We start from the raw sequence: 27,620 nt of genomic DNA on the forward strand, positions 1-27,620 counted from the left end.
GATCTCAGTGATGGAGCTGGGATATAAGAGTTCAGGCGGTCCCTAAAATACCCTGGATCTAAGTTGTTAATTAATACAAGGACCTTAAACCTGGCACAGTAGCAGATGGGTAGTCAAGTACAAATGTTTTAAGAGTGGTGTCACATGTAGTTGCCCATGCAGTCCCATCCCTTGTGCTTCTTCACCCAGAGGTCCCATGGCAGGTTACAACAACCTTAAAATGAACTGTTAAAAACAATTAAAAATAACCAGAACCACAAAATAGGGTGGGTCCTAAAAATATAACTCTCAGAAGTCAGTCAAAGGTTCTGCTCCATGGTTGGGGAACTGGAGGGCCTCCAGATATTACTGGACTCCAGCTCCCAACATCCCTGACTATTGGATGTACTTCCTGAAGCTGATGGGAGTTACAGTCTAACATCTGGAGGGCCAGAGCTTCTTCCCTGTTTTACCCAATGGCTGGGATCCAAAGAGATATTTCATGCAAGCCAAAGTATCTGTGATTGCCTATGTGTTTTTAAAAAAAACAAAAAAAAACAAAACCCTTCCCCTTTAACACTGGATACATCCTGCCATATTAGCAACTTGTGTTTATTACAACAAAGCATGAAATAGTTCTGAATCATCTCAATCAGATTCCAGTTTCCAATTCAACAGAACACGCTTTTCCCAAGGAGTTATAAATTAACAATACATGGACTTGAAAAAGACATTGTATTGAAATGGTTGCTTAGCGGTACTCCATTGTTCAGGACTATTTCATTTTTTTTTTGTAATAACAACAGGAATTATATTTTTTCAGGCTAATTTTGTTATCTTACTGCAACAACTGTGAATGCTGGATTATTATGTTTGTGAGTACAATATAGCACCATTCTGTAAGCATTGGGGTTTTGTATTTGTGTTGGGTTTGTTGAAGAGATTATGAACAGAACTACTTGAAAAACAGAAGTTCAAGGCCTTCTTCAGCATGTGGAACTAGCTGTGCAGTTCTTTGGATCCTGGCCTATAGTCAGTCCTGTGTATATCCTTATAAACTACATCTACCAACTGGAAATTTACACTTTCGTAAATTTAGTAAGCATCCCACTGCACAGGTTCTTTGGTTGGACTCAAATGCAAATTGTTCACAGAACTGAAATGCATTTATTCACGAATGAATGTGCTATATGACTGCAGCCTATTGGAAACCGATATACACAATTAAATCCTAATCTTGTTGAAGTCAATACTATATCTACACACTTCTAATAGAAGAACTCGCAATATTGGCAGCCACAGAATTTTAACTCAGTCTTTCTATCCGAAGCCCACAATCTCATAACCCCTTTACTACATAAATGCTCAAATGAAGATAAAGAATATTTTCCCCCAGATTTTTGCACATCTCTGAACTAACATTTAATATAGCATCTTTCTATAGTTATACACATGACCACACCTGTAACATAAGTGAACTTTTTCACTTATAAAAACCTAACCTAACTAGACTTACATTTGAGAAATCCAAAAGCATGGCTAATTTCTGTTTGTATTTTTCATGTTAACTGCCTTAAAGGGCAAAAACATCTTAAAGGTCACATACTACTTAATTTGAGAAAATCAGATGGTCTTTTTCAATGCTGTCCCCATTTCCACCCCCACCCCTGGTTTTATAGTAGAATACACACTTCTTCTTTTGGTCTCTCTACTTCTTCTTTGAAACTTTAAGGCTGCAATCCTATACCACTTGTCTGGGAGTAACTCAGTGGGTCTATCTTCTGAATGGTGAATTGTACCTGCATTGGTTTATTTATTTATTTACTTAAAATTGCCTGGTAAGATTAATATCTGAATGACATAACACATTAATTTCCCACAGAGTGACATAAATAAATTTTCTACTTGTCATAAATTGTATATTAAATAATACAGCAGGAGTAGCCAACCTGATGCCCACCAGATGTTTTGAACTTCAACTTCTATCAACCCCAGACAGTATGGTCAAAAGTCAGGGATGATGGGAATTGTGGTCCATGACGTTGGATGGCATCACATTTTCTACCTCTGTATTACAGTTGAAGCCAAATTAATGGCAGTGCCCACCTGCCATACAGAATGAGTTTATATCCTGCATGTTGATTTCATGATGTCTTTGTAAATTAAACGTTGCAGCAATTTGATATTGCAATGGAGAAGATTGTTGTTGTTATTCCTAAACAGCTTCATTTGAACGTTTGCTAACCTCCTTTCACATTCCATCTTAAGATTGTGAACGCATGTGGACTCCATGGCTTTAATATCAACCAGTTTCCCCCCCATTCCTCCTCTCTGCTCTTTTTATCATCTTGCCTGATGAAGAGTTCTGGATAACTTGAGCTTGTATACTATTTGGTGATATTATGGTTTGCTTCATAAATTCCAACCAGCTTATTATGAAGTAGATGATTAGGACAATTAATTCATTCATTTTAGGTACACATGCCTCTTGGGGGAAGGAGGAGGAGGGAATGCAAATTTCTTTTGGAGTTTGGAGCTTCATTCTTTTGGTTTTTATACAGTGGCCCTATACCACATTCCAAATGTCATGCTATTTTCTTTTTACTCCCATCATTTTGACACTTTGATTCAGATATAACACCAAACCTTGCTTTGACATTATACTGGCTTTTATGGAACTTTGCACTTGCAAACATTTTCTCTCTGTGACCTCGTCACAGTTCTATCCCTCTGTGATTTGCAGCACTCCATTTTGTCCATATCAACAAATTTTGGAATTGAAAAACAAGATCAAGCTGACATAAGAACAAATCAATTTTGCTATGAATCACAGTGTATATGGAGAGGAGGGAGCATGGGAAGATAAGGGCCTTTACAGGCTTGTTCAAGTAGCACCAAACCATGGTTTAGCATTCATCTGAGCCAGCCCTTCATCAGCTCAGTACATCCTGCAGAAAAGGGTAGTTATGAAACCAGCATGTAGCAGTCAATAGAATGATTTGGAGATTTGTCAGTTCAGATTTCACCTCAGCTATGAACTCACTGGGTTCGTAGGCAAGCCTCAGTCGGTCCACCAACTGTAACGTGGGTGTAATACTAGCGTACCTTACCGTGATGATTCAAGGAATAATCAGACAATGTATGTAAAGTGCTCCAAGCATTTAGCAAACATGAGACTGTTACCTAGACTTGTTAAGGATTATTTTAAACAACCCAAGACACTGTGGAGATATTCTAGTTGACCAATGAAACATAAAATATATTTTCAAGGCTTTCTTTATTGATATTCTTCTAATACAACACAACACACATAGGTTCGTAAAGCACAAGTCTTAACATCATAAAGCTGGAATGAACAAAATAAACAATATGTCTATTTAACCAGCTGTAAGACATACTAGCTGGGTGATAAAGACTACTCGTGGGTACAGATCCTACCCATCCAAGGGGATTAGATGTTATTCAGAATGATGTGGCCCTCAGGTGGTAGTGAGCTGTCTCATAGGTTAACAATGGGCCTTTTAAAGGCTTGTCCTGGCTCTAGCTGGGCAGAATCCCTCCTTCTAACCTCAACCACTGGACAGTGTTTCTCTCCAGTTTGAACTGCCAGTCACTGAAGCTGTAATTCTTATCTAGTCCTACCCATTTTGGATGGTTTGCTAACTGCAAGTTTTATGGTGATAACCTTTTGTTATCTTTTCTTGAGGGCAGGGGATCATTTCGAGACAAGTTATAAAACCCATCTTCAGAGCAGAGCATGAGTGTTCCAAAGCTAATATTTCTCACCACACCATCTTTTCCACACCACACTCACATTATGTTCTGTTATCTCAATCCTTCAAATGGTGGCTTGGGACTGTGCACTGGGTCTTGAGGACTAAACCTTTATGCTAGGTACTGTTATTTATTTACTGGATAATGAGGCTGCTTACTCCATAGGGTGGCTCTGCTTGCTAAACTGCCTTAGTAGATGCATTGTTTTGTAAGGCACATAAACTATACGAGTGTCCCACTCACATGGAGTGTCCCACTGAACTAACCAATTTAGATGTCTATATTGTTCCTGGCATACTAGGCCCAAATCCTTACACAGCCATATTAGGGCAAGACATGCACTAAATACAAACACCCTGGGGAATCCCTATAGGTGTTCTTCCTTCCAGAGCATATTGTTGGGGTTCTCATTATTTTAGAACAGGGGTGGGAACCTTTTTTGGCATTATCTGTGCCCACCCCCATGGGCCAACTTTGACACGTGGGCAGGAAAACCTACCTGTCAATCAGTTGATGTCATTATGACTTTAGATGATTGACAGATGGGTTGTCCCATCAATGTGTCAAAAGTCCCTTGCTCAGAAATTCACAAGCATCTGGCAGCCAGAGAACCATAGTCACACAGCTGATCCAGCCACATCTCTATCTTCCCTCACATGATGTCATATATGATGTCAGATGTGGTGCAGGTGGGAGTGATTTGGGAAAAATGGTGTTGCAGGCCAAAATGGGACCCAGGAAGGGCCTAATATGGACTGCAAGCCAGATTCCCCACTTATTTTAGAGATTACTGAGAATGCTTCACTACATACATATGAAGTTACTCTTTTGCTCTAGTCTCCCTTGTATCTCAATTGGTTTTGTTATGTCCCTTCAAGTCGATTACCACTTAAGGTGACCCTATGAATCAGCGACCTCCAATAGCATCTGGTCAGATCTTGTAAGTTCAGGTCTGTGGCTTCTGTTATGGAATCAATTTATCTCGTTTGATCTTCCTCTTTCTCTACTCCCTTCTGTTTTTCCCAGCATTAATATCTTTTCTAGTTAATCATGTCTTCTCATTATGTGCCAAAGTATGATAACCTCAATTTCATTTTATCTTCTAGTAATAGTTCTGGTTTAATTTGTTCTAACACCCAATTATTTGTCTTTTTCAAAGTCCATGGTATGTGCAAAGCTCTCCTCCAACACTACATTTCAAAGGAGTTGATTTTTCTCTTTTCCGCTTTTTTCACTGTCCAACTTTCACATCCATACATACAGATCGGGAATATGATGGTTTGAATGATCCTGATTTTAGTATTCAGTGATGCATCTTTGCATTTGAGGACCTTTTCTAATTTTCTCATAGCTGCCCTCGCCAGTCCTAGCCTTCTTCTAATTTCTTGTCTTCATTTTGGTTAATGACTGTGCCAAGGTGTTGATAACCCTTGACAGGTTCAATATGCTCATTGTCAACTTTTTGTTGTTGTTGTTGTTATGTGCCTTCAAGTCGATTACGACTTATGGCAACCCTATGAATCAGTGACCTCCAAGAGCATCTGTCATGAACCACCCTGCTCAGATCTTGTAAGTTCAGGTCTGTGGCTTCCTTTATGGAATCAATCCATCTCTTATTTGGCCTTCCTCTTTTTCTACTCCCTTCTGTTTTTCCCAGCATTATTGTCTTTTCTAGTGAATCATGTCTTCTCATTATGTGTCCAAAGTATGATAACCTTGGTTTCAACATTTTAGCTTCAAGTGATAGTTCTGGTTTAATTTGATCTAACACCCAATTATTTGTCTTTTTCGCAGTCCATGGTATCCCCAAAGCTCTCCTCCAGCACCACATTTCAAATGAGTTGATTTTTCTCTTATCTGCTTTTTCACTGTCCAACTTTCACATCCATACATAGAGATCGGGAATACCATGGTCTGAATGATCCTGACTTTGGTGTTCAGTGATACATCTTGGCACTTGAGGATCTTTTCCAATTCTCTCACAGCTGCCCTCCCCAGTCCTAGCCTTCTTCTGATTTCTTGACTATTGTCTCCATTTTGGTTAATGACTGTGCCGAGGTATTGATAATCCTTGACAAGTTCAATGTCCTCATTGTCAACTTTAAAGTTACATAAATCTTTGTTGTCATTACTTTAGTCTTCTTGACGTTCAGCTGTAGTCCTGCTTTTGTGCTTTCCTCTTTAACTTTCAACAGCATTCATTTTAAGTCATCACTAGTTGTAGTGGTATCATCTGCATATCTTAAATTATTGATATTTCTCCCTCCAATTTTCACACCTCCATCTTGGTCCAAGCCCACTTTCCGTATGATATGTTCTCCATATAGTTTAAACAAACAGGGTGATAAAATACACCCTTGTCTCACACAGCTTTCCTATTGGAAACCAATCGGTTTCTCTATATTCTGTCCTTACAGTACTCTTGTCCAGGGTATAGGTTGCACTTCAGGACAATCAGACGCTGTAGCACCCCCATTTCTTTAAAAGCATTCCACAGTTTTTCATGATCTACACAATCAAAAGCTTTGCTGAAATCTATAAAGCACAGGGTGGTTTTCTTCTGAAATTCCTTGGTCCATTCCATTATCCAATGTATGTTTGTGATATGATCTCTGGTACCTCTTCCTTTTCTAAATCCAGCTTGGACATCTGGCACTTCTCGCTCCATATATGGTAAGAGCCTTTGTTGTAGAATCTTGAGCATTACTTTACTTGCATGGGATATTAAGGCAATAGTTCAATAATTACTGCACTCCCTGGGATCCCCTTTCTTTGGAATTGGGATATATATTGAACGCTTCCAGTCTGTGGGCCATTGTTTAGTTTTCCATATTTGTTGAATTTTTTTTGGTCAAAATTTGGACAGCCTCAATAACTTATAGCAACTCTATTGGTATGCCTGGTCTGTCCCTGGTGATTTGTTTCTTCCAAGTATATTAAGAGCAACTTTCACCTCATTCTAAAATTTCTGGTTCTTCATCATACGGTTCCTCCGTGAATGAATCTGTCATCCTTGCATCTCTTTTATATAGTCCTTCAGTGTATTGCTTCCATCTTTCCTTTATTTCATCTCAGTCAGTCAGTGTGTTTCCTTGTTGATTATTCAACATTCCTACCCTTGGTTTAAATTTCCCATATGTTTTGGAATAGCGCTCTTGTTCTACCTTTTTTGTTGTCCTCTTCTATTTCTGTACAATAACTATTGTAATAGTTCTCTTTGTCCTTCAGATGAATCTGGGCTTTGGCTCCCAGCTAGCCAGCTCAAAGATATGTGGCAGGGAGCTGCAAGATGGAGATGAGTGCTTTGGCAGCTTTGCTGGGAGCCACAGCCCCATTGGCAATGGAGACACAACTCTCAGCGGAATGGAGCCAGGATGTCTTTCAAGAAGGTTGAGGTGGAAGGAAGGGTGCAGAGTCTCCTAGCAAGTATTTAAAACCAATCAGGCTTGAACCAAGGACTCCCACGTGCCTCTCAGGATGCATATGTAGGGGGGATGTAGAAAACTGGGGGTGGTTTTTACACCTTTAGGGTAGGGGTGAGGAACTTCTATCTAGCCCTTGGGGCTATCCCCAAGCCATTCTCTTCACCAGCCCTGCTCTGGACCCTCCCTAAGCTCCTGGCTGGGCTGTGTCCTTGAACTGATCATGCTCTTTGCTTCCTTGGATGGAGAGGTGCAGGCACGCATATGTGTAGAACCTTCTTAGAGTCACATCTGCTGCTCTACCCACTTTTGCCTCTGTCCCCACATATCACTGGCATCTATCCCCCAGAAGGCTACCCATGGGAGCATGCATCCCTGTGGCTAAAAGAGTTCCTCACCCATGCCTTAGGAGAAGCTTCCCCAGACAGTCAGGAAATGAAAATGCCACTAACTGGAAACAAGCCCAGTATTTACAGAACAGCCATATACCTAGTGGTGGCTGGTGCCCATTCGGACAGGTAGGGCAGAAGATAGGAAGCCCAACAGTAGGCAAAGCCAGAGCCAATTACAGGCAGAGCCAATAATTCTAGTTTTGTCACCATGCTCCTCCCTGCTGAGTTTTGCAATGGGCAACACAGAGATTAAGCTGACAGTGACACACCCCGGAATGGCACTGTACATAAGACAGCAGGCTAGCTGAGGGTAGATCAGGATTGGAGGGGCAGTGCTTCATTAGCCCTAAAGAAGTGCCCTGAAGAGTAGAGATTATGGTGCATGTGTCCAAGGCATGGAGGGCCCAGGAGGGGGTTCAAGACAGATTATGGTTCATGACCACGAGTCCATCCTGCTCCATTAACTTTTTTTTAAAGCTGCCATGATTGTTTTGCTAAGCTGCTGGGTTTCCAGGACACCAAAGCAATAACTCAGCTTGGCCTTGAATCACGATTGGACTAGCAAGAGGTGCAGCAGGTGAAAGCTGTTTGAGGAGAATTTAAAATGACTGTTTTGGGTTAAGCCCCCCCCAAATAATGCAAATATTAGCAGACAAGTTTCACAAGGTTGTTCCAGTTTGGAAAACATGGTCGAGGAAGACAGGGTGACTCACATCCAGCTAGTTCATTTTGCATAAGGAGAGATTTGATTAGGATCACAATCCAAGCAACACAGATTATGTTCAAACTGATTATAAATGCCAGGCAACTTATATCTGGGGCAATTTCCTTTTGTTTTTTAAAAATAAAAATCTAATGCTTAAATTAATTTCTACTGAACTATCAGTTTCTCTCCCCTCACCCCCGAAAGAAAACTATGTCTTCTCTCTTGATTTTGAATGTCCAGAATATCTATGTTGTATCCTTGACAACCAGCAAATTCTCTTGCCTGACTCACTCAGTGAGGTCACAATTCATTGTTGGGGAAATCACAATTCATTAACTTGTGTAGGATTTCTTTGCCGTGTGGTCTTTGTCAAAGCGCTGTAACTGAAAATTGTTCTCAAAGAGAAAAATACATTATTGCTTGAAAGGTAGAAAACCTAATCTGAATGCAGTCTCTATCCAACTATTTAAGTCACTCCTGTTGACTTCAACATAACTTATAATTAATAGGATCCACAGTATGCAGAGAAGCTACTATCTGGCTGCCCATTTGCTACCGGGCCAAGTTCAAGGTCCTAGTTTGGGTGTACCAAGCCCTATACTGCTCGGGACCAGGATACCTGAAAGACCGTCTTACCCCTTATATACCCAGTCGATCACTGCACTCTGCAGGTGAGGGCCTCCTGCAGATACCATCTTATCAGGAGGTCCATTTGGCACAACATAGGAAATGGACCTTTAGTGTGGCGGCACCTACCCTGTGGAATTCCCTCCCCTTAAATATTAGGCAGGAGCCATCTCTGTTATCTTTTCGGCACCAATTGAAGACCTTCCTCTTTCAACAAGCCCGTTAAGTTGAGACCTTATCCCAGTCTGTGCCTGTGTTCAATTGCTTTTTAATATGTTTTTAAATCTTTTTTAAAAACAATATGTTTTTAACCTTTTTTTTTAAAGAAGTCTTGAAAGCGTTTAAAAATGTTTTTAAAGGTGTTTTGTTTTAATGTATTTTAAAGTCTGTTTTTATGATGTTTTAAAGTGTTTTTAGTACTTTTGTTTGCTGCCCTGGGATCTAGCTGGGAGGAACGGAGGGATATAAATCAAATAATAAATAAATTAAATAAATAGTCCTGCAACACAACAACACCAGAAAGTGGCTAGCATATAAAACCAGGGGAATATGAGGAAGGAAAACCAAAATGCTAGAAAAATAAGTATTTATTTGTAATCCAAGCCCAACGCGTTTCAGCCTTTGTATATTTAGGGCTTCATCAGGGGCTGTAGATAAAATAGAAATTCCATATTGTCTCAACACCTCCAGTCAAATATTTTGCTATCTCACCTTTTCTTAAGATGCTACACACTAGAAGCTAGGTCTAGACCAGCCTTCACCAACCTGGTACCCTCCAGATGTTTTGGATAGCAACTCCCATTAACCCTAGCCAGCCTCTGCCACTGCTGTCTAGACATAGGCCCAGTTTGCACATAACACTAAGCCAAACTACTTAGCATGAACAAGCAAGGGTGCTGATGCACAGAGTGAAAACTGCTGTTGGTTCTGGAGCTAAACCAAGGTTTGGCTTAGCATTAAGTGTGAACATAGGCTCATAATTTGTTTCACTCCAAAGAAACCACACACTGTAGTCAAGGTTTGTTTTTGGCTTACTAATTATGGAGCTTAGAATAGAATTTAACTAAAATAAATATAAATAATAATAAAACAAAAATCAGGAAAGCACTAAATTCAGCAGCCTAAAACAATAAGCAAGTCTGCTAAACATGAAAAGGGAATATAGGAAAGCCTTTGCCTGGTTCTGAAATAAGGATTCTATAATTGAGGAGCCACCACTTAGAAGATCCGCTTCCTGGTAACTGCCTGCCTCATCTTAGATGGTGGGGACATCCATAAAAGGCCCTCTGCTGAAGAGCTTAAGTCCCAGGAAAGTATATATGGAGAGAGGTGGGCCTTCAAATATTCTGGTGTGGGATATAGGAAAATGCCTTATTTCAGATTAGACTATAAACCCATTGAGATCAGCATTCTCTGTTCTGACTGGCAAGGGTCTTAGGCAGGGCCTGTAACTGAACATAACAGAAGAAGGTCAGACCTTCTGCATGCAAAGCATGTGCTCTACCACTAACGTACAGTCCTTGCCCTGAGAAAACAGTAGCTGCTTTTCCAGATAAATGCATTAACCTTCCTCTTCACAACAGCTTTTCAGGGTGGAGCTAGACATTATGATTGGCACAGAAATAAAACAGTAGCCCCATGCAGAGTTCTCAACTTACCCTCCCCAACTTATCAAGTCCCTAGTCATGTAAACATGTTTACTAGGGATGGGGGAGAATATCCAACAAAATCGAACCTGGTACCGGATCCCGACTGAATTCACTAGTTCGCCATCCCTTTGGAGCGGCACTGATCTCTTGCAGCAGGCCACAGCTGTAATCCGCACGGATTTTGCGGCTGCAACTGCAATCGGCAAGAATTTCCCCCCTGAAATCCCTCTCCTATTTTACTTATTTTTTTCGTAATTATTTTTTGCAATGTTTTTCCCCTCCGCCAAAAAACCATATGGAACACTGTGTAAGCGACCTAAAAATTATGCACTGTTTTTCTCCATTGCCAAAAAACTATGTGGAATGCTGTCATTTACAGAAGTATCTATGAAAACAATTATGTAATTTTTGCAAAACCCCCCCCCGTTTGATCGAATCACCCAAAAATGTGTGCAGCAGATCGAATCGACAAGAGCCAGAGAAAGTGGAAACAAAAAAAGGACAAACTGATACATCAATGATGGACTATCAAAATGCATGGGGATCGGCACCCATCCCTAATGTTTACACACATTATGGCATCATCATGTTGTGGAATGATGACACATAACGTGACGACAAATGATACACAAATGTTTTGGGAGAGAGGGGGTGATAATTTGACACAGGGACACTGCTTTTGGTGGTAGCCCCACACTGAATATAATGTCAAGTCCTGCTCTAAGAAACTGTTGGGGGAAAAGTCTGTACCTTTGTTCAACATAAGGCAGCTGTTGTCACAGCAAATAGGAAAGGGGGCAGTGTAGGGTGAGCCTCAATAGTGGTAGAGAAGCTCCCCTTGCCAGAAAAGCTGGACAAAGTGAGGGGAAATAGTGTTCTTGGAAGCATTCTCCAGCTGCTGGTTCTAGTATTGGCTGTTGGGGAAGGAAGCCTTTTTGCCTCTTCTTAAGAGGATAAATGTATCAATCAGCCCTAAGATCTTGAGATGGGAGCACAAAGGAAGTTTGTAAAGTATGGTAAAAGACACTCTAAAACTCTACACAAATGGCAAAAAAGAGTGGGAGACTCTATTTTAATTTATTAATGTTAACTTGGTTGGCTGATCACTGAAAACAGTCTGAATTATCTTTATCTCCCGTTGGTTGTGATCTAATAAATGTTTTCTGCATGCAACAAACCACTCACCCCCATTCAAGTGGAGCATTTTGAATCAGATGGTTCGGGATAAGCTCCACTGATCACTGAGGGGAAACAAACACTCAGACTTTCCCAGCCAGTTTATATATCACAGAGATGTGGAACCTCAAGTTGGGGAGGGGGGAGAATATAGTCCTCCAGGCCTCTGTATTTGACCTTCAAGACTTCTCCCCAGGCCTCACCTTTCCAGGACATTTCCTCACCGGTCCTCCTCCATGCCCCCCTCAGCTGCTTTTGCAGAGATGGAATGTGCACTTTAATTGTGATAGTGCCTCGTTTGTCAGGATTGAGAAAAATGTCTGTGTACCTGTGTCCATACACATGGAAACCACAGATGTTTGCATGGCTGGAAGGCAGCCTACTATGCAAACGTAACAGCCACATCCATCACTCCACCCACTTTTGTCTTTAGCTCCACCCGCTACTTGCGTGTGGCCCCTTGGAAGGCTCCCCAAAACGGAATGAGGCTGTTGAGCGAAAGGGGTTCTCAAAGGCTACATTTAGCTCCCCAGCTTATTTGGGGAGCCTTCAAACTAATAAATCCTGCTGGGTACAGAGTAGCTGCAATATTCCTGCTGCACACACAAGAGACCATTTCCCTCCACTAGGGACGATAGGAGAGCTCTGTTCACATATGTGGCCCACCTCAATACTTAGCAGGCAAATCTGTCCATCACATAAGGCTGTGAAAAGAACAGCAGAGAAGAGTGTAGATACTCGAACAGCAGCCATTTATGAGGACTCCCAAAGTATGAAACATAATGTGGAGTCGGTGTAATGATGACAAATCCCCCAAACCCTATGACTTCAGCACCAGATAGGATTAAACTGGTGCTTTCTCAGTTTGACAGGAATTATTTGGTTTCATTCAATCTGAGGAATGCTAAGGCCAGGTCCAGTTTAGCCTGGAATTTAAAAACTCCTTCTGTGTTTCTTGCTTCCCACACCATCCTTCTTAATCCTTTAACACCAATGTATACCATTCATCTTTTTCTCTTCCATCCCCTAGAGGCTTCTGCTACATTATTCTTCACTCCAGTCTCATTCACTAAAAAAAACAGAATGTGCCAAATATACTGTATCATACAATTTATTTTAAATGTCATTGGGACTGCCTAATTTCAAAGTTTTCTTTTAAAATCTACCCTGTGCTAAATATGTCACTATATTTTCTCCCTAAGGACCACAAATAGGCTTCAAATGCACTTGAACCAGTGGATCCTGGTTTGAAACATACTCTGGTTAGTTTAGCAAGCTAGAATTGTAAACCATGGTTTGAGGTTGCCCTGTTATAAAACTTAACTGAATTTGTTTTAAACCAGGATCCCTAATTTGAATTTAATGCTAAGCCAGATTTCTCTACAAATGAAACTAAATTCTGCCAGTCTTTGTCTCAGCTGTGCAGGATGAGCAGAGACAGTGAGGGAGCAGGTGTATCTAATACTTTGTTCTGGCTTGTCTTGGCACGTCCACATAGCACTAAACCATGATTTATCATTATGTGCTAACCAGCTCTAGGTTTTGGAGGGTCCTTGGATAAAATACCCTCCATGCCCCCCCCCCAAACAGTGAGTCTTGTAGTATCACCAACTCCTCCTTCTATTGTTGCTACCACTTGCTTGCTTGCCAGGCAGTGAGTCAATGTGCAAGCAGGCAGTGGCATCAACTGATTCTCCTTCATATGCTGCTCCATCATTGACTGAGCCACAACAAGAGGGTTGGTGAACACTGCAGTGCTGAAGAGGAGAAGGCTCAGATGGCTTTCATTAATGGGCCTTCTACTGGGTTGTGGGCCCTTGACAGATGCCAGCTGATGAATGGGAGGGCATGGTTCATTTCTGCACTGTTGCAGGTGCCTGTTCCCAAAAGGGAACAGTTGCCCACTACCAAAGCTGCAGGCTTTAACCCCTGCTTGAAAGCTGATGAGTGGGGGTTAAATCCTGCTCAGTTTGGCTGCACACACCTGTTCCCTCTTGGCAACAGATACACACAAGCACAGGAATCATCAGGAAAAAACTGGTCTGCCTGCTTTCACTGCATGGACCTGTTCCCTGTTATGCCTGTTCTTCTTCCTGACCTGGGGGGTGGGGAAGAGAAGCCTGCTTTATGCAGACATTGGCTCTGACAGAGATTGCTCCATCGTGCAGAATTCTGCATGATCCTTGACCTGAGAGCTGACAGAAGCAAGACAAGAAACAAAGTGAGTGGGGAAGTTGAAGGAAACAGGTGACTGCAAACACTGACATGGTTGGTCAAATATGGACCAGACAACTGCAAACAGAAATTATTGAACTCTTGACCTGAACCCCCAAAATAAGCTCTGCTGAAACCCCCTTCAGGAGGCAAGCCACATGATGGCTAGACTAGCAGAGGACCTTTGCTCTAAAAACAGCCCTATGGGGAAATCCCCTTTAAGAGGGAAAGAACCATTTCAAATCCTGGAAGGGAGGGAGCAAGGGAGCAATTGCTGAGTGGAAGAAGAAGGGTGTGCTACAAGTCTGACCAAAATCAAAGTGCAGTGGCCAACAAGCTCCAGAACACACCCCACCCCACAGCTAATCAGAGATCAACAGGGAAGACCAAGGTACACCAGAACTCTGGCCTCGAATCATCTAAGCTACCATTGGGTGGCCCAGCCAGCCCAGTGTGTGTGCTTGAGTAGTATGTATGAATTAGGACTGTTAACTTTTAAGCTGGAATACCTGTTGTTGGGATAAGAGGTCTGTTTACTAAACTTATTGGATTCATACATGAGGCTTCATAAAGTGTGGTAACCTGTATTATTATTTTTAAAACAAACTTTAAACTGATGAATAGATTCTGTATTCTTCAGTTTCTCTCCCCAATATTTCCTCCTCTAAAGAAGTGTTGCTGGTCTGATCAGACACTAAACATGACAACTATTTGGTGATTTTGTAACAGCAGCAATGTAGAAAAGAACAGTTAGTTCTGCTTTCGCTGTTCCCTGGAAAAGGGGAACACACAGGAACCCTGCACAAGGGATTTTGACCCACCTGTCCATTATGTGATGTCAAAATGGCATGTGATTGACAGATGGGCTGTCCAGCCCACCTGTCAATATTGGCCCGTGGGGGTGAGGCCAGATAAAGATCTGGCCCATGGAGTAAAAGATAAAGATCTGGTCCATGGAGTCCACCCCTGGGGTAGGGGGCCAGTCGTAGGATTTCACACTTCTGCTATTGGGCAAGGGCTATAGCTCAACGGCAGAACACATGCTTTACATGGAGAAGGATAAATTTTCATCACTTCCAGGTAGGGCTGGTAGCAGCTATTAAAGTTTCAGTCAGGGTGGACAATACTGAGGTGCATGGACCAAGAAAAGACTCAGTAAAAGGCAGTTTCCTATGTTCCCACAATTCAGTAAGGTTCGTATGCCTCAAACATTTTCGCAATACATGGAAAGGCCTACTGCATGTCCCACCCTTATTGCTGGTCAGGAAATTTCCCTGTGCGCATGTTTGACGGCATAAAACTACTGTGCATTTCTGCTAAATATGTTTTAGTTAGTCCTCTATAGCCATTTCCATTAGGTAAAAGTGCAATAGGCTGAATCCATTCACCTAGATAACTTGAAGGTGATAATAGGTTCAAGATAGTTTTGTCGAATCTCTACATGCAGTCACTTTTAAGTGAATAAGGCTTCAAGCCTGTGCACATTTATCTGAAAGTGAGCCCTATTAACTGACTAGTTCTGAGTACAGATGCACAGAATGGTGCATTAATGTGTCAAAAGCCCAAGTGTTAACTCTAAAGTGCTGACATTTTTAATAGTTGCAATTTTCTTCACAAATGAAACAACAAAGTAGTTTGCAATCATTAAAATGGGTATTTGCTTTTCAGAGGGTTTTTGCATAGGAAACATTCCTGGAGCTTTGTGCCATGAATATATGGAGGAGAAAAGACAGTTTGGGCACTGTGGCATCTAATATCCACTCATTCTATGTGGACCGGAAGGAGCTCTTTGTGTGTCCTGATGAACATGTACAGCACTCTATGCAAGGAGCGACCCTAGCTTCAACGCATGGAAGAGCTCTACAAAGATACAACTCCTTTCCACATATTTTGAATGTCTAGATGTCAGGGTGCACAGCCATGGTCCACAACAGCAGAGATGGGGTCCCCCTCTATGCCTTCTTTGGACATGTGGAGTGGGTTGTCTGAACCCCCATGTATATGCATAGTATATAATCTTGTTTAGTTGCTCAAAGGGGCATCCCTTAAGCTGTATTGTGGAAAAGTTTCATTTTGTTCTCCCTAAACACATGTGGGATAAGTTATTATTAAGTCAGCCTTTTTGTTCAGTGTTACCTTTAGATCTGATACATCCCGGTAGCATTGTTCAGAGCGGGTATGGTCTGACAGCTGCACATTCCAGAAGCAAGGAAGCTGGTACACAAGAAAGGGGTTCTGTTTGATGACTGCATTGAAAATATCCTGTCAGATGAGAGAAGGAAAACACATTACTTTGTAAAAAAAACAAAGTTTCTAGCCTTGGGAAAACAAGTGAAACTGCTAACCTAATTATTTTTTTTTGGTGGGGCCAATGAATTACAAAATGCTTCCAAAAAAGCACATATAATCATGCTTTAGCCTTAATATTTCATGCATTATAAGATGCCAGATGGCAATTCAGTCCTAATATCATTCAACAAAGAGGAAGGATGGAATGCAAACAACTTTGCCATTGAAGTCCTAGTTTTAATATCGTCCTTTTTTTTTAAGTCAAGTAATTTGTGTCCAAAGTCAATCTAAAGTTGTAGTCCTAAAACCATGTGCACTCTGGAGTAGTCCCAATGGCTTTCAATGTACTATTCTGGAGGAAATGACTTCAGAATTGCAGCCAAACTTGGCAGGAGTTTTAAAATAGACTTTGATAGGTTTTGAATCAGGACATTAGTTGCTCCACATCTCTGCATCCCTTCCACAAAATGGGGGTAATGAATCTCCTCTAACTCCCAGCTGGGCTGTGAGGATAATGTCTTTAATGTCTGTGAGGTGCTCAGACTGTATGGCAGGGGATGGAAGTGATTACAATAGCCAGAATCGGACAAAATCATAATGACTATTTGCTGAACCGAGAATAACAAAACTAGTAGAGAAGGAAATAGTATTTCCAGGCTTCTTAGAAGCCTGGAGACGTGTTTCAAAGACAGAAGAGTACATGCCATCTCTTTAAGAGAGAGAGAGAAAATATGTGCACAGTAGTGGTAAAAATGTAAGTTAGCTTGCTGAAATTCCAGGTTAAATCATCATCAAATGCAGCAATGTTATCCTTAAATGGTTGACAGTTAGTTCACCATATTTAGTTTTAAAGATGCCATACATCCAGTGGTGGCTGGTGCTCACTGGGCCTGGTAGGGCATAAGGGAGGGAGGCCAACAGTAGATGGACTTGGACCCATTGGTATGCAAGACAACTAAATCTAGTTTTGTCCCCATCCTCCTCCCTGCTGAATTGTATAGTGAATGAGGAGGAGGAAGATGACAGCCACTCCCTGAGTTGGTTACAAGTAAGAATGCAGGCAGGAGAGGGGCTGGCTGAAGGCAGACTGGGGTTGATGGGGCTGTGGGCCCATTCACCTTAATGGACCAGCTTCCACTGTGTAGGACTCTTTGCTGTTGTACATGCAATTAGCTCACATAGGCACCACTCTAGAATGGTATTTTTCAGGGTGGGTGGGACTAGATTTCCCAAGTTGCTCTCTGCAATGCTTGATGCTGCCACTGTGAAACACCATTCCGCCCCCTTGACCCCCAGAATGCCCTTGGAATGACATCATGCTATGATGTTGTGTTGTTCTGGGTCATTCGGTGGATGGGATGGGGAATAGCAGCTGCCTCAAGAAACTGTGCTGTTGTGGCCTACAGCATCAACATTTTTTAAATGGAAAAGTGAGTTAAGAAACCACCACTGTCAGTGTCCCATCTCCCATTCTGAGCCCAAAGTTATCAGCTGGAAACTTTCAGCTCAGTACTAGCTCTAGCAGGTAGTACAAATCAAGAGGTTTTTGGTAAACTGCTCTACACGGCAAGTAGGCTACATTTGGCTTGATGGGTAAGAGCTGCAGTGATCTTAAGGGCACAGGAGGCAATTGGCTACCACAAGCCCTACGTGGCGTACAAGCTACAAACCTCTGGGAGCGCCTTGTTGCATATGTAGCGATCTGTGCTCCACAACCACCTTTCCTGTAGTGGGCTGAGGACTACAAGGACAATGGGCATGGCTTTTTCCACAATGATACTCATTCTATATGGAATTCTCTCCATGGCAAAGTGCATCAAATCTCTTTGCTGCTGATCATTTCTGGCTTGTTCAGAATGTTTTCCATTCATGCTGACTGGCTCTGTGTTTTTAACAATGTGCATGGCTTCAAATTATGGATTTCAAAAATGGTACAACAAAGGATATCCTTTCACTTTTTAGATATTTACAAGCAAGAAGGGTTGACAAAAATCAATGATTTTTTTAAAATGATTTTTAAAATTTAAATTAATTTCAATTTTTTTTTAAAACAATTAGTAAAAAAAGAGCCTAGGTCAAAGATATCATCATAAATACTAATGGTACAACTTGTAATTATATTTTATGAATACATTAACAGCAGTGTATGGAGATGAGAGATAATCTGATCAGTCCTGTTCTGCAGGTGGTATACATGACGTGCATGCTCTCTCTCAAGGCCTTGCCTCTCTCTAAGTGATAAAATAGAAAAGGTCAATGCATAGAGAATTTGGGGAGATGGAATACATCTGAACAAGGAGGGGACCACTAAAGTGATAATCCAACTCTTAACAGCAGTAGCCTCTTCTGCAGGTATAGAGAGAATTTTTTCTCCCTTTGGACTAATTCATTCTAAACTGAGAAAGAAGTTGGAAATTGAAAAAGCAGGAAAGCTTGCATTTCTATTGCAGACAATGAACAAGGAAAACAAAGGTGAAGCAGCAGCAGCAGTAGCAGACTGAGTTAACTGTATCACCCAATATTTTAAGTTTCTGATGCTGACTTGATTGAAATTGCCTAAATTTTATTTTTGTTGCTGTGTGTGTTTGTGCTTGCTAAATTTGGTTTAAAAGCAGCACAACAGCAGCAGAGTAACACCGGATATTGAAATGCGAGTGTGCCAGCGTGTGCGTGCGTTTACCTAAGAAAGCAGGCTTTTACCCTGCATCAGGATCACTGAGACTAGAGACTTAGTAAAATAAGAAAAGCTACTTTATTTATAGAAATATATAGTAGATAGAAAGGCAAACTAACTAAGTTGGAGGCATAACACCCAGATGTAGGAGTTAGCCCCATGGCTTGGAGAGAGCGCAGAGACAAAAGGATGTCTCCTCTCTCCCAGACAGTCGGAGAAGAAAGAAGTGGAAAGGGCAGAAGGAGGAGGGGCAGGTAAGCTTCCCTGACGACTTAACAGTCTAGCGACAGAAGGAAGTCAATCAGAGCATCACAGGTAAAGGTAAACAAGCCTATCCGTCTGGAGGACCCTAGCTCTATCTCCCTTCTGGAACACAAACAAAAGAACAAAACAGGAGTTGCTCTTGCTCCACTTCCAACAATTTTTAAAGGAACTTTTCCTTTACATAAAAACTGAAATAACCATTCAAAAATCCACGTGCACTTTTTGTTAATGTTGTTTGTTGAAGAAGAAAACTAACCAGAAGAATAAATCTTAGTAATACCATTTAAAAGCCTGTTTGGTGGTGGTGCTCTGGCATATCATGACAAAAACATCATGATGAACTGAACAGTTGGAGCTGGTTCATCTCCTGAATGACTTCATGCATTCATTCTGCTTTAGTACTAAAATGTCCAAATTATCATCCCAATTTTTTGATGAAAATTAATCTGTAAACAATTCAGAATAATTGCTTAGTGTTTACCTACCTTCTAAGGAAACCTACATCTCTGAATATGTATTAAGGTTCTATTAAACAATACTGTACTTCTACTAAAAATGATGATTAAACAGAATCTTCCTCACTAGTGATTTAAACACTGATTTAAGTCATTAAAATTGAGTCCTTCAGAAAGTGATTTAAATCAGTTTGATTTAAATCAGATCAACCCTGCAAGCAAGTGATCATCCTGGGAAAATTGGTGTGCCGCTGCCCAACACGGTTTCAGGGGAATCCTTGCAGCAAAGAATCATCATTGGCTGGGAAAGTTCTTTAAATGTTCTCTCTCCCCGCCCCCTGCCCCTTATTCTCAGGAGCAATCGTAGTGTCATGGCTTTGAAACACTCACCTGATCAGCCAATGAAGTGGACAGCATGCTCATTAACTCTCTTTCAGCTGTAAGCCTCCACATCTGTTCCCATTTCATCTTGCGCAATTTATCCAGAAGTAGCAGAATGACCCCTGGAATCAACAAAGTAATGCAAAATAAAAAAAAGGCAAGCTGAAAACAGGTAAAGCAAAGACCTTAATGCTTCAGCACTGCACCACTGGGGTTAAAACAGGAACTTTCTTTAAAAATTGCAAACCAGAATCTGCCCATCATTTTGCTGAAAACAATAAAACAGAAAGAGAAAGAATTAAGCTATCCTGATTAGAACATAGCTAGTTTTATTGTATTTAAGCGCACACATGTGAACTAGGGTTATTTTCTAAAACATCATCTGAGAGATAGGACCTATTAACCATTTCCCCCTGCTCAGGGCCCGTCCAAAACATTTTGCTGCTTGAGAAAGAGCATCAAATGGCATTCCTGCCCCCTAAGTCAAGGTGCATAGCATCAAGGCCAGTCAAGTTATTTTAGCACCTGAGGCAGAAAATCCTGCAAGTGCCTTTCCCTCTTTCCTTGACAGTATAAATGGAATAATGATAAATTAGATATGTAACAATTTGTTGTTCCTGATAATCAGCTGTCTGAGGCAGCCACTCAGATTAATGCTAGGGCTAGCCATATGCCCCACATCATAGCCCCAATGAAAACCCCCTACCCCAGAACTGCAGTTTGCCTTGAGAGAGAAGCTGGCATTGAACAATCCACTTTTTTCTGCCTCTCCCCTCATCAGCTGTCTTGGAAGGGCTTTTGAGAGTGATACATTTCCCCCCAGCCTGAAGTGCGCAGGAGGAAAAACTGAGATGACTAAAGTAGTTATATCTGTTACGGTGGACCACTGTAGAGATGACAGGATTAACACAGAAATTAGCATGTAAAATAGACTGCAGTCTATTTATAGGGTGTGTCTCCTCCCCCCAGCTATTCTGTACATAGCTGAAAACCAAACTTCAAAAACCAGTGGGTGAAGGTAGTAGAGGATTTCTCTATCTGTTTTCAGTGAAACATTTAAGATAGAGTCTCACAGGACTGCCTCAAAAATAAATACCAATGGACATAGATAAGAACCTCATTTTGGGGAATGGTAACTGCTTGCAAGTTGCTAAACAAACAAACAAACAAGTTCCTGATAATGGCAGCCTATCATGCAGGCAGGAGCGGTCTGCAAGGATCAGTGATAGCCCCTCTCTCACTTAACATCCTCATTAGTGCAACATAGAAGAGATAAGAAAGGGAATATAACTTAACTGGAGATGTTGTGAAATTAACACATCAGGATGATAACCAAGGTGCAATGCAGGAACCGGCTACAAGCATCTGCAATAGTTGAAAAATGCAGAAACCAAAGGGAGACACTAAATGAATTTGTTGTTGTTATGTGCCTTCAAGTCGATTACGACTTATGGTGACCCTATGAATCAGTGACCTCCAAGAGCATCTGTCATGAACCACCCTGTTCAGATCTTGTAAGTTCAGGTCTGTGGCTTCAGGCAGAAGAAATCCAGAAAAGTAAAGTATGAGTTGGACATGAGGAAAGGCTCCCTGTAAAATTATATTCAAAGAAATATGTTGTCGCCCCCATTTCATGTCATGTCTCAAATTATACTGACCAACAAAGCAGCAGAGTTGGAAGAAATACGTATTCTAAACTAGAATCATAGAATCGTAGAGTTGGAAGGGGCCTATAAGGCAATCGACTCCAACCCCCTGCTCAATGCAGGAATCCAGATTAAACCATACCTGACAGGTGGCTGTCCAGCTGCCTCTTGAATGCCTCCAGTGTTGGAGAGCCCACCACCTCCCTAGGTAATTGGTTCCATTGTCGTACCACTCTAACAGTTAGGAAGTTTTTCCTGATGATCAGTTGAAATCTGGCTTTCTGTAACTTGAGCCCATTATTCCATGTCCTACACTCTGGGGCAATCGAGAAGAGATCCTGGCCCTCCTCAAGTTTATCTACTGGCTGGGTGTACCGGAGGTGATGTTTACAGTGCAATCCTATACATGTCTACTCAGACGTAAGCCATATTGAGTTCAATGTGATTTACTCCTTAGTAAGTGCACACAGGATTATAGCCTTATTGACCCATCCTATTGTAAAACTTTACAGGTTTACAGGTGTTTTTTTTTTTAAGATTGCCATCTAGTGCATCAGATGTTTTCTGTCCAGGGAAGAAAAATTCTCCCAAAATTGGGGAAGAAAGGTTATAGGTTTAATATGGTGGTACTACTTCTACTACTACTACTACTACTACTACTATTATTATTATTATTAAATTTTATTTATACCCCGCCTTTTGGCCAAAGGCCCTCAAGGCGGCTTACAAGAAAAATAAACACAGGTATTAAAATACAATAAAAATATAATAAAAGCAATACAATTTACAAACATTAATTTAAATAACAAATAACATTATCATTATTGGCACTGCCAAGAAAGAGGAGGTGGTGTTAGCAGGGGCGGAAGTTCCCGAGAGGCAGAAGGGCGACAGGCATTTGTTACAGTGAAGCTGTTTGCTGTTTCAATGTTGCCTTCCTCTCTATGTCCTCGGGCTCGCTCAGCTGCTACTCCCTGGGCTTCTGGTGCTGGTGCTCGTTTATGTCAGGAGGCGGCTGTGGGAGCTCGGGCTCGGGAACCTGGGCCTGCCCAGTGGGATCTCGCATTGTTGGCTATTAATACACTATTTCTGGCCAACAGAGGGCCCTGGCTAGCGGCTCCTGATACTACTGAATTAGAATCTGTTGCCAACAGAAGAATGTGTAGAATGCAAAAGTGTTTGGCTACCCTCCCAAAGTATATTTGAACGGCATTTATCTAGTTTTAAAGCAACCTAGAATGCACCCTATTATATCTTCTTTACTTTCCTGCTGCAAGAAGTCATCAGGAAAAAAAGTCATCATGTGTAAAACCTTTCCTGATGAAATGTTAGCCAACCTCTTTTATAACTGGTACAACTGATTTTATTTTTTGTTTTAAATCACTAGAAATACTTGCCTGGAAAAAAGAGAGCTAATTTTGTCTGGGGTTTTTGTGTGTGCCTAAGAGTGGAAAAGAGTATTTGTGTCCAAGAATGCCACCAAGAAATGATTGGTTGAGATGGAAAGTCACTGTAAAGTGGAATCTTGCCATCATAGATAAAAATGTAAATGTACTGCCTTCAAGTCGATTCCGATTTATGGTAACCCTATGAATAGGATTTCATGGTAAGCGGTAATCAGAGGTGGTTTACCTTTGCCTTCTTCTGAGGCCGAGAGGCAGTGACCGGCCCAAGGTCACCCAGTGAGCTTCACGGCTGTGTGGGGATTTGAACCCTGGTCTCCCAGGTCGTAGTCCAACACTCTAACCACTATGCCATACTGGCTCTCGCCATCATAGATAAATTAGGTAAAAAAAATCTCGCTCCCTATCATGGATTACCTCCAGATTGCAAGGACTTTGGCTTTAAGAATATGTATAGACAGAAATGAACTAAACCACCCCTCACTCACACTCTTAGGATGAGTAAAGTAGGTTTTATGTTTACATTTGAAAAACAGAAAAAAATAATCTAATGAACAGAAAGCTGTTTGATGAGGCATTTACTGTATTATTTTGCCCCTGCTCTGTTTTCCATTTCTTCTCCCAAGTATGCAGATTATGGTTTCACAACTAAAAATATTAAGGGGTTTTCAAGAGAGGCAGCTGAGAGGCAAAGACTGGAAAGGGTCCAAAAACAAAGGCTGGGAAATGCAAAACGCAGGAATTATTATTATTACTACCACTATTACTACTACACAGTGGCATGGATATTAATTTATAATAGTTCTGGAATGAATGTATAAATGATTCCCACTCTTAATGCAGAGAAAGGGTTTGTTGTAATACTATGAGACTATTCAGGGTCCCCCCCCCCCACACGAGTGCTATAAAGAACAAGCCAAATTATAGCAGTCTGCAATATTTACTTCAAAAAAGGGCACATAATTTCCATTAGCATTAGTGAGATGCTAAAGTGTGTGCTAAAGAAGTTTTCCTTTTCTAGAATCCAAGGCTCAATATGGCATTCTTTCCAAGATTCATGGTCCCCACATTCTATAAGAACTGTACTCGGCTGTGGCAGTGAGAGAGAGTTGCCTCACAAAGTCTTTCCTTCCCCAGAGTCATGCTGGGTGTAATTAAGGCTAGATTCAAGATGACAAACAGCAGAATGCAGGGGAGAAAGGGATTTGTCCTCATCATTTATGCCTGGGGAAGAATATGGGAGGTGGAAGAGTAGGGGAAATCAAAGGATTTCCCCCTCCCCCGGACATCTGGCCCCAGATGTGGATCCTTTCATCATTCACTGACAGCATAGCAACATCTTCCCCTTATTCTCCCATAAAGGAAAAGAGAAAGTTTGCCAGCAAATAAACACACACAAATGAAAGGGAGATACAAGCATATCTGGTGAATTAACAGGGTCACAAGAAGTTAGAAAAGGCTCATCTAACAAATAAATAGCAAATTTATAAAGGCATGGAAGTTCAGGCATGGTGCTTTGGGGCATGAAAATGTAGTTACTTACAAGCTGTGCTTTTTGTGTGTGTGTGACAGTACTCGCCAGCGAAAAGGAAAAAGAATTGGGAATCAGAAAAACACTAAAAACTACCAATAATGAAGGTGTGGATCCTTTATAGAAAATTACTTTAAAGAGAAATATATATCACTATCACAGCTAATTAATCAGAACAATCAGTATATACAACAACTGTTGGGGTAAAATATCACAAATACATAACAAATTCTTAAGATCCCTGACAGGATGTTTTAATATTGGTGCAGTTTTAAGAAGCAAATAATTTTACTGAGTAAATGCAGGTTCTAACCGAAGTCCTGTAACGCCCACAGAGTTTGAGAATAGCTTCTCTGTCTATACATTCTGGGGCAACATTCAGGAAATTACCACACTTATAGCTCTGTAGAATTACAGGGAGCTGCACCTTGAATTACATTGTCATGTTTAATGTTGAACTGTGTAGTAGTTGCTCATGCATGTGTTGACCACTGAAGACCATGTTGAAATGCGTTTAGGCATTTCAGTTCATAAGTTGTTTTTGTATTTGTTATGTACAAAATTTTCGCTTTTCAGTTTGTTGGAACACACCTCTTGGTTTGTTTTGACAGTACTCACCAGCACATAGCACCTGCACCGCATTTTTTTAACAAAAAAAAGAGCATTGCTGCAACAATTTGAAGCAAGGATATCCTGTAAGTTCTGCTCCATATTTGATTTGGAACCATCAAAACCAAATCCACATTGTCATGTTACTAGGGAGCGGTGACTCAAAATGGATGTCAAATTACCAATGGGGAATCTCTGTATTTCAGTACTTCTGGGATCAGAGTGGTTAGTGTTATCTGGCAATCCCATGTTTGTCTGAAAGCTTTGCAAGTCTAGAAGCAAAAGGGTTTGTGAGAAGATGGTCCTACTTGCATTTGTTCCAGTACCCTTCTGTTACATTTGCAGTCTCAGGACTGTCAATCATGGTCAAATTGTGAAACCCTTAAATGTGGGTTTGACAGATATGTAGGCTGATTCCAGATACTCCAGCCCCAACTCTTTAATGCTGCTGGACACTGTACTATGCTGCAGGGGCAGCTGGCATGGTGTTTGGGTACCATGGAGCTGTTTTTCCAAAGCATTAGATTTTTTTTACAAAAAAAAAATGTACAACCTCTAGCCACTAGCTAATACTGTCCCAATTTGGTTTATGTTGACTAGCTAGTGCACCACTAACATGAATGTCCAGCTTTGCTAATATAAAAGCTATCATGCATCAATTTACTCTTGCTCTCCGCCTTATGACTGGATGGTGAGAGGACAGGGGATGCTGGTGGCAAAGTCAGACTGTGCAAGAACACTGGGGAAGTGCCAGATTGGCTCTGCTCATGTATTCATGCAGCCCTGACCATCCAGATATGTGGCAGCAATGCTTGTGTTGATAGGGTGGCTCTGTGACACTGCCCTGGCCACTCTTGCCATATTGCTACTGTATAATTAGGAGCTACAATGCAAGGTCTGAGCGAGTGATATCAATGAGATTAAATGGAAAACCTATTAACATAACCATCGTCCAAGTCTACGCTCCAACATCAAATGCAGAAGGAGAAGAATTGGAGAGATTTTACGCAGAAGTACAGGAGGAAATTGATCACACACCAAAACAAGATATGATGATAATCATGGGGGACTGGAATGCAAAAGTAGGGAACAGAGAAGAACTAGGAATTGTGGGGAAATGGGGCTTAGGTGACAGAAATGAAGCAGGAGAAAGACTTATTGAATTCTGTGAAGCCAATGATTTGTTTCTTGCCAACACAGTTTTTGAGCAACCAAAAAGACAACTGTACACGTGGACATCACCAGATGGTCAATATAGGAATCAAATTGATTATATAATTGGAAACAGAAGATGGAGAAGTTCCATACTTTCTGCAAAAACAAGACCAGGAGCAGATTGCGGTACAGATCATGAACTGATCGTATCGAAAATCAGAGTAAAGCAAAAGAACAACAAAGCACTCATAATGCCAAAATACAATTTAAATAACATCCCAGAAGAATATAAAGATCAAATAAGGAACAGGTTTGAGGATTTAAACTTAGTTGACAGAGAACCAGAAGAACTATGGACTGAAGTCAGCGACATTTATCAGGGAAGAATGCAAAAAGATAATACCTCTTGTTAAAAAGAGAGAAAGACCTCAATGGATGACTGAAGAAACTCTTTAAATGGTTAAAGAGAGAAGGAAAGCAAAAGCAAAAGGAGATAGAAACACGGTCAGAACCCTAAATGCAACTATACAACGACTAGTACCTAGGGACAAAGAAAACTATTACAATAGTTATTGTATAGAAATAGAAAAGACAACAAAATGGGAAGAACAAGAGACCTATTCCAAAAGATTAGAGAAATGAAAGGGAGATTTAAACCACAAGTAGGGATGTTGAATAATCAACAGGGGAACACACTGACTGACCAAGATGAAATAAAAGGAGGACGGAAGCAATACACTGAAGAACTCTATAAAAGAGATGACAGGACGACAGATTCATTCATGGAGGAACCATATGATGAAGAACCAGAAATTTTAGAATGTGAGGTGAAAGCTGCTCTTACAATTCTTGGAAGAAACAAATCACCAGGAATAGACTGGATACCAATAGAGTTGCTACAAGCTACTGAGACTGAATGTGTCCAACTTCTGACAAAAAATTCAAGAAATATGGAAAACTAAACAATGGCCCACAGACTGGAAGCGTTCGATATATATCCCACTTCCAAAGAAAGGGGATCCCAGAGAATGCAGTAATTACTGAACTATTGCCTTAATATCCCATGCAAATAAAGTAATGCTCAAGATTCTACAACAAAGTCTCTTACCATATATGGAACGAGAAATGCCAGACATCCAAGCTGGATTTAGAAAGGGAAGAGGCACCAGAGATCATATGGCAAACATACGTTGGATAATGGAACGGACCAAGGAATTTCAGAAGAAAACCACCCTGTGCTTTGTAGACTACAGCAAAGCCTTTGACTGTGTAGA

General features: G+C 41.1%; 1 protein-coding gene across 6 annotated transcripts in view; it reads right to left on the reverse strand.

Annotated features, from left to right (window-relative positions):
- Positions 1–27,620, reverse strand: part of LARGE1 (LARGE xylosyl- and glucuronyltransferase 1) — a 583,138-nt gene that overhangs the window by 113,180 nt on the left and 442,338 nt on the right. For all 6 annotated transcript variants that reach the window (XM_061638979.1, XM_061638974.1, XM_061638975.1 and 3 more), the window contains 2 exons: positions 20,012–20,124; positions 16,076–16,201 (listed from right to left, as the gene is read on the reverse strand). In XM_061638979.1, coding sequence (XP_061494963.1) covers positions 16,076–16,201; positions 20,012–20,124 — 239 coding nt within the window. The remainder of the gene's footprint in view (positions 1–16,075; positions 16,202–20,011; positions 20,125–27,620) is intronic.

Source organism: Rhineura floridana, chromosome 8 (assembly GCF_030035675.1).
Source record: "Rhineura floridana isolate rRhiFlo1 chromosome 8, rRhiFlo1.hap2, whole genome shotgun sequence".
Lineage (NCBI taxonomy): Eukaryota > Metazoa > Chordata > Lepidosauria > Squamata > Rhineuridae > Rhineura > Rhineura floridana.